The sequence below is a fragment of the Macaca nemestrina genome, chromosome 2 (genome assembly GCF_043159975.1).
Source record: "Macaca nemestrina isolate mMacNem1 chromosome 2, mMacNem.hap1, whole genome shotgun sequence".
In the NCBI taxonomy this organism is placed as follows: Eukaryota; Metazoa; Chordata; class Mammalia; order Primates; family Cercopithecidae; genus Macaca; species Macaca nemestrina.
Window position 1 is genome coordinate 53,198,297 of NC_092126.1, and position 15,051 is coordinate 53,213,347.

The 15,051-nt window shown below is 41.7% G+C and overlaps 1 protein-coding gene across 1 annotated transcript in view; it reads left to right on the plus strand.

Annotated features, from left to right (window-relative positions):
* Positions 1 to 12,099: 12,099 nt before the first annotated feature.
* Positions 12,100 to 15,051, plus strand: part of SELENOT (selenoprotein T) — a 33,567-nt gene continuing 30,615 nt past the window's right edge. The window contains exon 1 of the mRNA XM_011710901.3: positions 12,100 to 12,300. Within this exon, the coding sequence (XP_011709203.2) occupies positions 12,164 to 12,300 (137 nt within the window). The 5' untranslated portion in view covers positions 12,100 to 12,163. The remainder of the gene's footprint in view (positions 12,301 to 15,051) is intronic.

Below are 15,051 nucleotides of genomic sequence, written 5' to 3' on the forward strand. Positions count from 1 at the left end.
CACTTGTTTGTAGTGATGCTGTTTGTAAACAAACCTACTGTGCTGCCAGTCCTATAAAAGTCTAGCACAAAAGGCCAGGCGCACTGACTCACGCCTGTAATCCCAGCACTTTGGGAGGCCACGGTGGGCGGATCACAAGGTCAGGAGATCAAGACCATCCTGGCTAACACGGCAAAACCCCATCTCTACTAAAAATACAAAAAATTAGCCGGGCGTGGTGGTGGGTGCCTGTAGTCCCAGCTACTCAGGAGGCTGAGGCAGGAGAATGGTGTGAACCCGGGAGGCGGAGCTTGCAGTGAGCCAAGATCGCGCCACTGGACTCCAGCCTGGGCGACAGAGCGAGACTCTGTCTTAAAAAAAAAAAAAAAGTCTAGCACATACAATTATGTATAGTACATAATACTGGATAATTATAAATGACTGTTACTGGTTTATGTATTTACTATACTATACTTGTTATTTTAGAGTGTATCCCTACTTTAGAAAGTTAACTGTAAAACAGCCTCAGGCATGCCCTCAGGAGGAGTTCCAGAAGGCACTGTTACTGTAGGAGATGACAGCTCCACGCGTGTTATTGCCCCTGAACACCTTCCAGTGAGACAAGAAATGGAAGTGAAGACAGTGATATTGATGATCCTGATCATGTGTAGGCTGGGGCTAATGTGTGGGTTTGTGTCTTTAAAAGTTAAAAAAAAATTAAATAGAGGAAAGCTTTTAAAGCAAGGATATAAAGAAAAAATATTTTTGTACAGCTGTACAATGTGTGTGAATGTGTTTTTTGTGTGTTGTTTTGAGACAGGGTCTCATTCTGTCACCCAGACTGGAGTGCAGTGGCACAATCTTGACTCACTGCAACCTCTGCCTCCCAAGCTCAAGTGATCCTCCCACCTCAGCCTCCCAAGTACCTGGGACTACAGGCATGCACCACTGCACTCAGCTAATTTTTTTTTTACTCTTTGTAGAGACGGGGTCTCACTATGTTGCTCAGGTCTTGAACTCCTGGGCTCAAGGGATCATCCCACCTCAACCTCCCAAAATGTTAGGATTATAGGCTTGTTCCTGGCCAAATGTGTATTTTAAGCTAAGTGTTACTGTGAGTCAAAAAGTTATATAAAATTAAAAGTTTATAAATTTAAAAAGTTACAGTAAGCTAAGGTTAATTGATTATTAAAACAAGAAAAATATTTTTAGCACAGCCTAAGTGTAAAGTCCATAGTAGTGTATACTAATGCCCCTGGCCTTCATGTTCACTCATCACTCACTCATTGACTTGCCCAGAGCAACTTCCAGTCCTACAAACTCCATTCAAGTTAAGTATCCTATATGGGTGTACCATTTTTTATCTTTTATGCCATATTTTTACTGTACCTTTTTTATGTTACATATGTTTAGATAGACAAATACTTACCATTGCTTAGAGTATCAATACAGTAACATACTGTACAGGTTTGTAGCTTAGGAGCAATAGGCTATACCATCTAAGTTTGTGTAAGTACACTCTATGTTCACACAGTGAGGAAATCATCTAGTGATACATTTCTCAGAACTTATCCCTGTTATGTGACACATGGCTGTTCTTGAGCTGCTGCTTTATAGGCCACTCCTTCCCTCTATAATGCTCCATTTTGTTCTTGGAACCTCTCTAGTACTTCGCCAGCCCCAAACTTCATTTTACCACTGGTATGTTGTGGAAATGATAAGTAAACCAGTTATTATGAATCCATCTTTCTGTTTTCTAGAGTTTTTAATACAGTTTCTGAACCACTGGTCCTTCCTTCTTTCCCGGAGGATTGCAGTTTCTGGACCACTGGTCCTTCTTTCTTTTCAATGTTGCTACAAAATTATTGTTTATACCACTTTCCTGTCATGTCACTCAGATCCTAAGAAGAGGGAGGCAGATGCATGTGCTTAGTCTGTTATCTTAAATTGGAAGTTAGACAAGCACACTTCTAAAGGTTTTTTGTATTTTATAATATATGTATACATTTTGAGACAGGGTCTTGCCTTGTTGCCTAGGCTGGAGTGCAATGACATGATCACTGCCCAAGTGATCCCTGACCTCAGCCTCCCCAGTAGCTGGGACTATAGGCATGCACCACTATGCCCAGCTAATTTTTGTATTTTTTGTAGAGACAGGATTTTGCCATGTTGCCCAAGCTGGTCTCAAACTCCTGGGCTCAAGCAATCCACCTATCTCAGCCTCCTGAAGTGCTGGGACTACAGGCATGAGTCACTGCATCCAGCATATGTATGTGTATATATATATACAACATGAATGTACAAATTAAAAGCATTTTACTTGGTTCACCTAAACCAGTTCCTCACATGGACATTAGAGGGTTCTAAAGATCTGGAGTATAGGGAAATTAATGAGGAATTCAAAATTTTAGAACATAACTGGAAAATATGTTCACTCATTTAAAACTTGCCATTTTAATAGCCTAGATTACTGCTATTTATTTATTTATTTAGAGACAGGATCTTACACTGTTGTCCAGTCTGTCTTTTCTCATTGTCAAACTTAACCCTCTTTAGCCTTTTTCCATTAGACTTACTGCCACCGTCCTCCTAAACTTGTTCTGTGATAGTGATCTCTTATTGGTGCAAATGAATCACGTTCCAACAGTTTGTTTATAAGTCAACTATTTGCAAAGAGGACTGTGTTTTCCCATTGAAAGAATATTGTAAATTGTCATTGGTGTTGAGGTGAGCCTGTGAAACCCTTAAATGCAAAAACTGAGTATAGGCTCATTAAAAAAAAAAAAAAGTTTAACTTAAATTTTCAAGAGACTGAGAAGCCACAGAAAATTTTTGCAAAAGATGTATCTGATAAAGAGGGATTATCGAAAATATACAAAGAAATCTTAAAACTCCACAGTAAGCAAACAACTTTATATATTAAAGTTGAAAATTCATTTAAAAATATGTAAAAGTTGTTTAATATATGAAGTTAAGTTTGATTAAAAAATGGGCCAAAGACCTTAACAGACATCTCACCAAAGATGATATATAGATGGAAAATAACCACATGAAAAGATGCTCCGCATCATACATCATCAGGGAAATGCAAATTAAAACAATAGTCAAATACCTCTTTACACCTATTAGAATGGCCAAAACCAAAAACACTGACAACATTAAATGCTAATGAGGATTGGGAGCAACAGGAACTCTCATTTATTGCTGGTGGGAATGCAAAATGGTACAGCCACTTTGGAAGACAGTTTGGCAGTTTCTTACTAAACTAAGTATAGTTTATTATTATACTTTTAACATACAATCCAGCATGTCACTCCTTGGTATTTACCTAAAGGAGTGGAAAACTTAAGTCTACACAAAAACCTGCATACATTGATAGCAAACTTATTTATAATTGCCAAAACTTGGAAGCAACTAAGATGTCCTTTAATGAGTGAATAAACTGTGATACATCCAGACAATGGAATATATTTAGGATTTAAAAAACTGCGCCAACAAGCCACGAAAAGACAGAAAAAACTTACATATTACTAATGGAAAGAAGCCAATCTGAAAAGGCTTCATACTGTATGGTTTCAACTACATAATATTCTGAAAAAGACAAAACTATGTAGACAATGAAAAGATCAGTAGCTGCCAGGTATTAGTGGGGAGCATAAATATTTTAGGACAGGGAAAATATTCTGTATGATGCTGTAATGATGGATATGTGTCATTAAGCATGTTTCCAAATCCATAGACTATACAACACCAAGGGTGAACCCTAATGTAACCTATGGACTTTGATTATGATGTGTCAAGGCAGGTTCATCCTTTATAACAAATGTCACATTCTGGTGGGGGATGTTGATAGTAAGGGAGGCTATACATGCAGGGGGTATGTGTGAAATGTGTACTTTCTGCTCAATTTTGCTGTGAACCTACAACTCCCAAAAATTTTCTTTAAAAAACTATGTAGTATTTAAAAATTAATGCCAGAATAAGAAATAAGAAAATAGAATGAAAGTTCTTGTTGAAAGTTTGAATACTTTTTTTATTTTAGAAAAACCAGATTAAAATGAAGGAAAAAGTATGGGAAAATAATTTTTAGGAGATTCCCAAGGATGCTTTTTGTGCTTTAGATACTGATTCTTTATATAAGCTTATCTTCTCTTTTCCCTGGTATAAAATTCACCATTCTCAAGCTTAACCATGACTGAAGTAATCCAGCGTTTACAAACAAAATGATGGAAGGGAAAGAAAGAAAACAGATTTTTCTAAGATCATTAAGCAAAAACTGGAGATGAGGAGTGAAAGAGAGAAAGGCATTATGGAGAAAGAGATATACGTAAGAGGGACAGAGAAAGAGAGAAGGAAAGGGGGCAGTGAGGGAGAGACCTTGCAATTAAGTGGGAGCCATCATCCAGGACACCACCTCAGTTTCTTTTTTGAGGACTGAGTGGGAGAGTTGGGAATAAGTACTCTTGAAGTGAGAGGAACGGATAACCAGGAATGGGTAACCCAGGGATTTACCCCAGAAGTAGTTGCAAATCAGGCACTATATGATTGGGAATACATCCACAAACCTTTTAGGACTTAAATTCTTTTTTAAAGTAAAGTCAGCTGTATTTTTTAGAGTCTCAGGCCTGGCAAAGCAGAGGTTTTTGCCTTTACACTATTGGGCAAAATTACTTCCAGGCACAGTTTTGTTTGACTATGTTCATTGAAGCTAAAGAGCAAATCCTAGAATTGTGATTTCACTGGAGAGAATCTTTGTGCCCACTCTGTTTTGTTTTTGCATCTTCTTCCCTCTTCCCAGCAGGGACATCTGGTCCCCATTTAGGGAAACTGAAGTCCCTAGCTTGTGGCTCTTCTCCCACTCCCCCAGTCATATCTGAGACAATACATTCACACCTTTTTTTTTTTTGCAACAGGGTCTTAGTTTGTCATCCAGGCTAGAGTGCAGTGGCATGATCATGACTTAGTACAGCCTCAACCTCCTGGGTTCAGGCGATTCTCCCACCTCAGCCCCCTGAGTAGCTGGAACTACAGGTACATGCCACCATGCCTGATTAAATTTAAAAAAAAGTTATACACCAGGTGTGGTGGCTCATGCCTGTAATCCCAGCATTCTGGGAGGCCGGGGGAGGTGGATCACTTGAGGCTAGCTGTTGGAGACCAGCTCGGCCAACATGGCGAAACTCTCTCTCTCCTACGAAGCACAAAAAAAATTAGCTGGGCATGGTGGTGCGGATCTGTAATTCCAGCTATTTGGGAGGCTGAGGCAAGAAAATCACTTCAGCCTAAGAAACGGAGGTTGCAGTGAGCCGAGATCGTGCCATTGCACTCCAGCCTGGGCAACGAGCAAGACCGTCTCAAAAAATAACTTTTTTTTTTTTTTTTTTTTTTAAGACACAGGGTCTCATCATGTTGCTCAGGCTGCTCTTAAACTCCTTGGTTCAAGTGATCCTCCCTTCTCTGGCTCCCAAAGTGCTGTGATTACAGGTGTGAGCCACCATGCCTGGCTCATAGTTTATTGATTGAAATAACACATTTAGATCACAAAGTTCAGGCAGACATTTGGATTTTAAACACTGCAGTGAAAAACTTTTTCAAGGAATTTCAAATGGACAGTTTGGTAATATTAATGGTGGTAGAGTAGCGATCAGCCTTGGGCATAGAAGTAGGACCAGCTTCATAATTTGCAGCGCCCAATGCAAAATGAAAATGTGAAGTTCTTTGTTCAAAATTATTAAGAATGTCAAAGCTGTGACAACAGAGCATTAAACCAACTACAGGGTCCTGTGTGACTGCATAGGTCACATACCCATAATGCCACCCCTGCATAGAAGGTACTAAAATTCCACCTCCCTCTGACCTATAAGCAGCTCTTTAGTTTGTTTCTGGACATCCCCCTGTTCCCTAGAAGAGGAAGAGGTAGTGGCCAATCACACCAAGACTGCTGGCTCTGGGTTAGGAGCCACCAAGAACTGAGGAGATTTTTGTTTTCCACTTCTCTATTTTTCCTTTGTAAATTTTTCTTATTTTTTTTTTTTTTTTTTTTTGAGATGGAGTCTCGCTCTGTTGCCCAGGCAGGAGTGCAGTGGTGCGATCTCCACTCACTGCAAGCTCCGCCTCCCGGGTTCACGCCATTCTCCTACCTCAGCCTCCCGTGTAGCTGGGACTACAGGCGCCCGCCACCTCGCCCAGCTAATTTTTGTATTTTTAGTAGAGACGGGGTTTCACCATGTTAGCCAGGGTGGTCTCGATCTCCTGACCTCGTGATCCGCCCGTCTCGGCCTCCCAAAGTGCTGGGATTACAAGCATGAGCCACCGCGCCTGGCCTTTTTTTTTTTTTCTTTTTTTTTTTAAGACAAGGTCTTGCACTGTAGCCCAGGCTGGAGTGCAGTGGTGTGATCATGGCTCACTGCGGCTTCAAACTCCCTGACTCAATCCTCTTGCCTCAACCTCCTCAGTAGCTGAGACTACAGGTGTGCACCACCATGCCTGGCTAATTTTTGTATTTTTTGTAGAGACAGGGTTTCATCATGTTGCCCAAGCTGGCCTTGAACTCCTGGACTCAAGTGATCCTCCCCTCTGCAGTATTCCAAAGTGCTGTGATTACAGGCATGAGCTACTGCACCTGACCTATTTGGTATTTTTTTTAAGATGGGGTCTTGCTCTGTCACCCAGGCTTGAGTGCAGTGGTACAGTCATGGCTCACTGTGGCCTCAAACACCTGGGCTCAAGCAATTCTGCCACCTCAGCCTCCCAAGTAGCTGGGACCACAGGTGCGTGCCGCCATGCTCAACTATCTTTTTTTCCTTATTACCAAAATAACATATGTTTAACAGGAAATATATCCAAGCAAAACATTTTGATCCATGTCTTCCTTTTTATGTACTTTAAAAAATACACAAATAATAATGTGATAACACTTTACTGTTTCATAATTCAATTTTTTAACACTCTATGTTAAGGACTTTATTTTTCATTGAATTCTAAAACATTGATTTACTTTTTGAATAAGTATTACATGACAACAGCACAAAATTTTAAAATGCAAAAGTTACTTATGCAATAAGAATAACTTCCCTCCCGTTTTTGTTCCTGAGCCACTCTGTTCCCTGTTCTCCTCTCAGGAATCAACCAAGATGATGCAGGGCTCTAAGTTAGGGTTCTTGGTTTGCAAACAAAATGTGTGGTAGCTCATAGAGTAAAAGGAAAAGATGAAGAATGAGGCCCTGGAGAAGATAATACCCAGAGTAGTTTGGGGTCTAGAACTTTCCTTAGGGTTCTTCTATTAGAATTAATCAGCTTCAATACCTTTTGGCTTTGGACACAGGTACACCTCTGGTGGGAATGTTTTGAGTACCTCAAGTGGTAGTCCCAAGACTGTGTGCAATGGGGTCTTGCTGGTCCCCTGAAGAGAAACTGAGGTACCATTACCAGAAGAAGGAATAGATGCTGAGAAAAACATGTATCCACTGTATTATTATTATTATTATTATATTTTTATTATGAAGAAGCCACCACAAGATAATTGAGCTTGCTAATCAATTTTTGTATGGGGTATCTTATTTCTTACTTTTGATACTGAAATGGACACACTCAGCCTCCCAAAGTGCTGAGTTTACAGGCATGAGCTACCACTCCCAACCACTTTCACTATTTTCTGACTTGTTGAATTCCTTCCCGAGATGGCATCAAGAGCCTGGACAACAACCAGGGTAAGGGTCCCACCAGCGTTTCGAGATCTTCCCTAGCTCACCAGTATCAATACTACCATGCCATCTTAGTGCCAGAGTTTTGCTTTTTGTTTATAATCATGTTGGTACCAATTTACCATCTGTTATTTGCAAGGGTTATGTTAAATGGCAATAATCATTCTGTGTCTGTTCTTGTACTTACGTCTAATTTTTAAAATAAATTATGAAGATAAAAACCTTCTTTATAGTCTTGCCAAAAGGATTAAACTTAAAAGTGTCTAGTCCTCTAGATGTAACTACTAATTTACAGAGAATACACAGGACAGAGATATATATTAATGTACACCATGGCAGGATACGGTGGCTCATGCCTGTATTCCTAGAACTTTGGGAGGCCAAGGTGGGAGGATCACTTGAGGTCAAGAATTTGAGAACAGCCTGAGCAACATAGCGAGACTCCATCTTTATTTTTTTTTAAAAAAAAAAGGCAGGTCATGGTGGTTCCAGCTACTTAGGTGGCTAAGGTGGGAGAATCCCTTGAGCCCAGGTGGTAGAGCTTGCAGTGAGCCAAGACGGCGCCACTGCACTCTAGCCTGGGCAACAGAGCGAGACCCTGTCTCAAAAAAAAAAAAAAAAAAAAAGGACGGTATATGAGTTTGTAATCAGCAGCAAAACCCACAAACACATGGTTTCTTCAGCAAATAAGTCGCAAGGGAAAAAGAGACAAAGAGGCAGGTTGGGAGATATATAGATGAAAGAAATTGCAAAAGGAAAAAAAAAAAGATATTTAATTTTGTTAAGCTCAGACCAAAAACAGGTCACTGTGCTACCCACAAAACACCAAACATTCCTTTTCTTGGTCACGAAGAGGGACTGCTGCTGCTTTAACAATTCAACCCGAGGAAAGGAAAATACCTGAGTAGCCTGAGCTATATAAGGTATGCAAATTTTTTTTTTTTTTTAGAGACAGAGTCTCGCTCTGTCACCCAGGTTGGCGTGCCCTGGCACAATCTCGGCTCACTGCAAGCTTTGCCTCCTGGGTTCACGCCATTCTCCTGCCTCAGCCTCCTGAGCAGCTGGGACTATAGGTGCCCGCCACCACGCCTGGCTAATTTTTTGTATTTTTAGTAGAGATGGGGTTTCACCGTGTTAGCCAGGATGGTCTCGATCTCCTGACCTTGTGATCTGCCTGCCTCGGCCTCCCAAAGTGCTGGGATTACAGGCGTTGAAGGGGTGGCCTGCCCCTCCACACCTGTGGGTGTTTCTCGTTAGGTGGAACGAGAGACTTGAGAAAAGAAATAAGACACAGAGACAAAGTATAGAGAAAGAAAAGCGGGGGCCCAGGGGACGGGCGCTCAGCTTACAGAGGACCCACGCCGGCACCGGCCTCTGAGTTCCCTTAGTATTTATAGATAATTATCTTTACCATCTTAAAGATAAGGGAGTGGCAGGACAATAGGATCATTTTTAGGGAGGAAATTAGCAGTAAGACATAAGAACAAGGATCTGTGACATGAATAAGTTTAAAGGAAAATCCTGTGCCTTGAGATAAACCTTTTAGCAACATTGTTTCATCCTATCACATGGGGATAAACCTTGGACAATACCTAGCTTTTCTAGGAACAAAGTCACACCCTGCACGCCCAAAATCCATTAAACCTTGAGTTACCACAGCACATGTCTCTTGCAAGGACAAGGTTGGGGGTAGGGTCACAGATTAACAGCATCTCAAATACAGAACAAAATGGAGTCTCTTATGTCTACTTCTTTCTATATAGACACAGTAGCGGGCTGATCTCTTTCTTTTCCCCACAGGCGTGAGCCACTGTGCCTGGCAAGGTATGCAAAATTTATCAGGTCCAGGGAAACAGGAGTATGGAACTTCAGTCACACCACCCCTGATGCCTGGGGGCAATTTTTTAAATACATTTTATGGCTAGCTGTACCACCCATTATCTTATTTTTTTTTGAGACGAGGTCTCACTCTGTCACTCAGGCTGAAGTGCAGTGGAGCCATCAGGGTTCACTGCAGCCTCGACCTTCCTGGCTCAGGTGATCCTCCCACCTCAGTCTCCTAACTGGGACTACAGGTGTGTGCCACCATGCCCAGCTAATTTTTAAATTTTTTGTAGAGGCAGGGTTTCATCATGTTGCCCAGGCTGGTTTCCTAGGCAGACAGAGTGAGACTATGTCTTAAAAAAAAAAAAAAAAATCTAATTTTACTGGAAAGGGGTTCTGATCCAGACCCCAAGAGACAGTTTTTGGATCTCAAGAAAGGATTGGGGGCAAGTCTATGGAGTAAAGTGAAAGCAAGTTTATTAAGAAAGTAAAGGAATACAAGTATGGCTACTGCATATACAGAGCAGCCCTGAGGGCTGCTGATTGGCTATTTTTATGGTTATTTCTTGATTATATGCTAAACAAGGGGTGAATTATTCAAGAGTTTTCTGGGGAGAAGGGCAAGAATTTCCCAGAATAAAGAGTTCCTCTTCCTTTTCAATCATATAGGGTAGTTTCCAGACGTTGCCATGGCATTTGTAAACTTTCACCGTGCTGGTGGGGGTGTCCTTTAGCATGCTAGTGTGTTAAATTAGCATATAATAAGCAGTAAAGGAGATAGCATGCAAATATATTATAATTAGCATATAATGAGCAGTGAGGACGACCAGAGGTCACTTTTGTCGCTATCTTGGTTTTGGCTTCTTTACTGTATCTTGTTTTATCAGCTGGGTCTTTGTGACCTGAATCTTGTGCTGACCTCCTATCTCATCCTGTGAGTAAGAATGCCTAACCTCCTGGGAATGCAGCCCAGCAGGTATCCACCTCATTTTACTTAGTCCCTACTCAAGATGAAGTCACTCTGGATTGAACACCTCTGATAAAAGAACCACTCAGCACCCCAGCTCCATTTTCCAAATCATCCAATCAAGCCTCAGATCCTAACACCTCCTTATTGAGTCTTCTCATGGTTTCCCGTGGTGTGCGTTCCCCTGTCTTAGTCCATCTGGGCTGCTATAACAGAATAACTGAGATTGGGTAATTAATAAAGATACAGATTTATTTCTTACAGTTCTAGAGGCTGAAAATTCCAAGATCAAGGGCTCCACATCTTATGGGGACTTTGTGTTCTGTCGTCCAATGGAGGAAGGTAAATGTGCAGGAGAGTGCAAAAGTGAAAGAGCAATAGACAGAAATCGAAACCTTAAGCCCTTTCATAATTGGCATTAATCCATTCAAGTCCTTTCATAATTGGCATTAATCCATTCATGAGGGTGGACCCCTCCCATAGGCCCCATCTCCCAACACTGTTACATTGGGCATTAAATTTCCAACACATGCTTTTCGGGGGATATATTCAAACCATAGCATCCCTCTTGCTGCAATTAATAATAAACAAAATTGTTCAATTACTGGTGTGTTCCTGGTCTTAAAAGTTTTTGACTTGTTCTAAAAGACACATCAACCAATGACAATGTATAAATTTAATTTTGATTCTTATTTTAACAAATGAACAGTAGGAAATAAGTAGTTATTGAGACATTTGAACACTATTTAATACTAAGCAATTACTATTTTTTAAAGGTGAGATAATGATACTGTGGTCATTTTTTTTTTCAAACAATAGTTCTTTTTTAGAGATATGTGCTTAAATAATTGTAAGCCAGGCATAGTTGCCTGTGCCTGTGTTCCTAACCACTTGGGAAGCTGAGGCAGGATTGCTTGAGCCCAGGGGTGTGAGGCTGCAGTGAGCTATCATGCTACTGCACTTCAGCCTGGGTGACAGTGAGACCGTGTTTAAATATATAGAGATGAAATGATATGACGTCTGAGATTTGCTTCCAAATATGCCCAGGAAGGGAAGAAGTGTTTAGAGATATAGACAAATCAAGAACGTCAAAATGTTAGTAACTGTTAAAGCTTGCTAAGGTAGTTACTCTATTTTTGTATAATATACGTTTGGAATTGTTCAAAGGTTTCTTAAAACTTATGCTTAATATTCTTTTAGGAGAAAGCAATATTGTAAGATCAAAGAAAAGGCCATAAACAGGGCACCCCAAAAATTTCAGCATTACCATTCTGAGGGTCAGGAGTCTCCTCCCTCCTATCCGCCAACACTTGAATCAGGGCTGTCAAGTAGGTGTTTCCAAGTGTCTCAGGCAGATAAATGGATAAATTGCAAAACTGGATATAGAACTCAAATCTGCCTCATACATGGGCCCTGTGACACCCCACCAGCTCCTTTGCTCCCTCTCTTCCTTTCTTATGCCGTCCCAGAGTCTTGCACACTACCAAGATGGTGGTGAGTCAGGACAGTGAAACGAGTCGGCTCTTCACTCCAGTAGTGCGCGCAGGCGCCGGGCCGCGCAGGCGCATTACTGCTCCCCTCCCCCGACCTTGGCTGATCGCGCCTGCGCAGTGGGGAGCAGCTCGCGCCTGGGCTTTGGGCTGGCTGCAGTCTCAGTCTGAGGGCGGCCGAAGCGGCTGGCTCAATTAAGATGAGGCTTCTGCTGCTTCTCCTAGTGGCGGCGTCGGCGATGGTCCGGAGCGAGGCCTCGGCCAATCTGGGCGGCGTGCCCAGCAAGAGATTAAAGATGCAGTACGCCACGGGGCCGCTGCTCAAGTTCCAGATTTGGTGAGTATGTGCAGTGGGCCCCGGCCACCCCGCCGGGCCTGTGCTCGGCGCCGCTGGGTACGCGAGGCCCCGGCTTCGCGGCCTAGCTGGCTGCATCTTCGCTGGCCTCGCAGAACGGTGCGGGCGCCCTTCCACAGCCAGCCTTCTCGCGGGCCCTTTTAGAGCGGTCAGGCCGCCCTCCTTTTCCAGGTACAACTGCTCACTTGATTTTTGCCTCCTAGAACAGTGGGAGTGGGGAAAGAGGGCGCGAGAAGGTTAAACGCTGAAAGGCGAAGACGGGGGGACACCTGTTAGTACGGAGGACCTGTCGGCGGCGTCACGCCATAGCCACCCCGACTGCCTGCGGAGATGGGGATGAGTAGGCGCCGCGTCAGCGGAGGAGCGCCAAGCATTTGTCACTCAGTTCACTTTTCCTGCTTTTCCGGGGTATGTTGGGCGGCCTCGCTCCCTGGCTAGGTGAAGGTTAATTCGGGTCGTTGGAGAGGATCCGGGAGTGACAGACGCCGTTTTTCTCCAGGACTTGCTGGGGGGACTGTTGAGTTTGCGAATGGGGCGTCTGACAGCTGGAGGGCGTGAAGGGGAGGTCTGGGGATGCTGGTTCTGTTTGCCATTTCCAGAGTGTCAGAAAAGGAGCACGTTGTTCTTCTAAACTTTGACAGTTCGCTCGCATTCACCCCTCACCTGCCTCCCAGGAGTTGCCTGCTCTGGCATCTCGTTCTACCTTTCAGTTGTCTTGTGTATTCACAGAAAAGATCTCGGCAGTTTTCGACAGTGTTCTTTAAATGATTTTGTTTTTAACCTAATCGTTAGGAACAGGGCAATGATGCCTTTTATACGGTAAGGGAGGTTGCGGGTGGGGATTGAAAAGCTCCAAAGATTGGGGGAAAAAACACCAAAATTGTAAAATTATAGAAATGAGAATCTTAAACCCCCAAAGATGACATTTTCTCAGGATAAACTGACCATCCCAGGATAGCCAGATTAGTAAATCATCAGAGTCCTGATACATCGGAATGCTGGTGTTGGCCATCATTCACTTAAACCCTTCTTTTAAGAACTTCATGTATTAGTATATTAAAGTTTAGATTTTCTACTTCTCCAACTAGCTTTTTGCTTACTCACTGAACACCAAGCAAATCTTTAAAATAATTTTTAAAAATCAGTTTAAGGTGATGTTTGAGTTAGAAAATAAGATGGTGAGACTTTATTTTTGGAGTAAAAACTAAAAACATTGCAATTTCTTCTGAGTAAAAACAAACAAGGCCTGGCGCGCTGGCTCATGCCTGTAATCCCAGCACTTGGGGAGGCCGAAGCTGGCGGATCACCTGAGGTCGGGAGTTCGAGACCACGGGAGTTCGAGACCAGCCTGACCAACATGGAGAAACCGCGTCTCTACTAAAAATATAAAAATTAGCCTGGTGTGGTGGCGCATGCCTGTAATCCCAGCCACTTGGGAGGCTGAGGCAGGAGAATCGCTAGAACCCGGGAAGCGGAGGTTGCAGTGAGCCGAGATCGCGCCATTGCATTCCAGCCTGGGCAACAATAGCGAAACTCCGTCTCAAAAAAAGAAGCAAAAAACCTCCCTGTACGGTGTACTATGTGCCTGAAATATATCATCTTTCATGTAATACTGCAAATGGGAGGATGGTTTAACCATTAACTTTTTTCCTTAATTTTTAAATTAGAAGGTAGTAATCATTTTACCAACCTAAAGATTGTTAAGTGTTGTGATACTTACAGATTTAAGTAGTTTAAAAACTGCAGTTTTCAAATTAATATAATTTTTCTGTATCCTACTTTATCTCTTGGTTGCATTTTTGCTTTTCCAAAATATCACTTTTACATTTGCTTGTTTTGGAACACTTGTCACAATGATTTACCAGGTGTATCTTCCACCAACGCTATTCATAGCAAGGTTTTCAAAATGTGTAAACAAACGTAGGGAAGGGCATTCAGTCCTTCAAATAAACTTAAAAAAAAAAAAGTAGTAAGTACTTCACTTGAACTTTTGATACTTTGTTTTTGTTTGTTTTTAAGTACAGACCTGTCCCAAAAGCCTAATAATTTTCTTTTACAGTCACCCTGAGCATGTTATATAACAAAAATACTTCCATTTTAAAAATTATTTTTATTTTTATTTTTCTGACACTATCCACCAGAGATCATTTTTTAAAATCTGTAGATGGGAAATAACTTTATTAATATGACCCACCAAATACATATCACCTTAGCTTGTTGTTTGTTGCTTTTTCCTCCATAGATTAATCTGTTTGTGGTAAAGTGAATATTGGATTTCTGGTTTTGCTAGAATCTTTTGACATTAATTTGCAAGTTTGTTTGAGAAAGGACAGGAAGCTAATACATTTGAGGATAAACGTGAGAATTTTAAAATTCCATTTGAAGTCAGCATTATAAAATGCAGTTTTTCATTAATTACCACTGCTAACAGTCAAAAGAGAACTATTTTACCTTCATTTCAACTGATTGTTTCCCCTCATATTGATCATGAGTACTTTATCAAAAATAACTATACCTCAATATCTCACCTGGTAATTGTACCACTTTTGCAATTGTTAGTCAACAAAATAGCAACACAGTGCTGAGAGATCAACCTTGTAGAGTAACTTACCTATTCTCGTTTTTTTTTTCCTTTCTTTCTTCCTTTTTTTTTTTTTTTTTTTTTTTTCTGAGACAGAGTCTCTCTGTGTCACCCAGGCTGGACTGCAGTGGCATGATCACAGAGCCTTGACT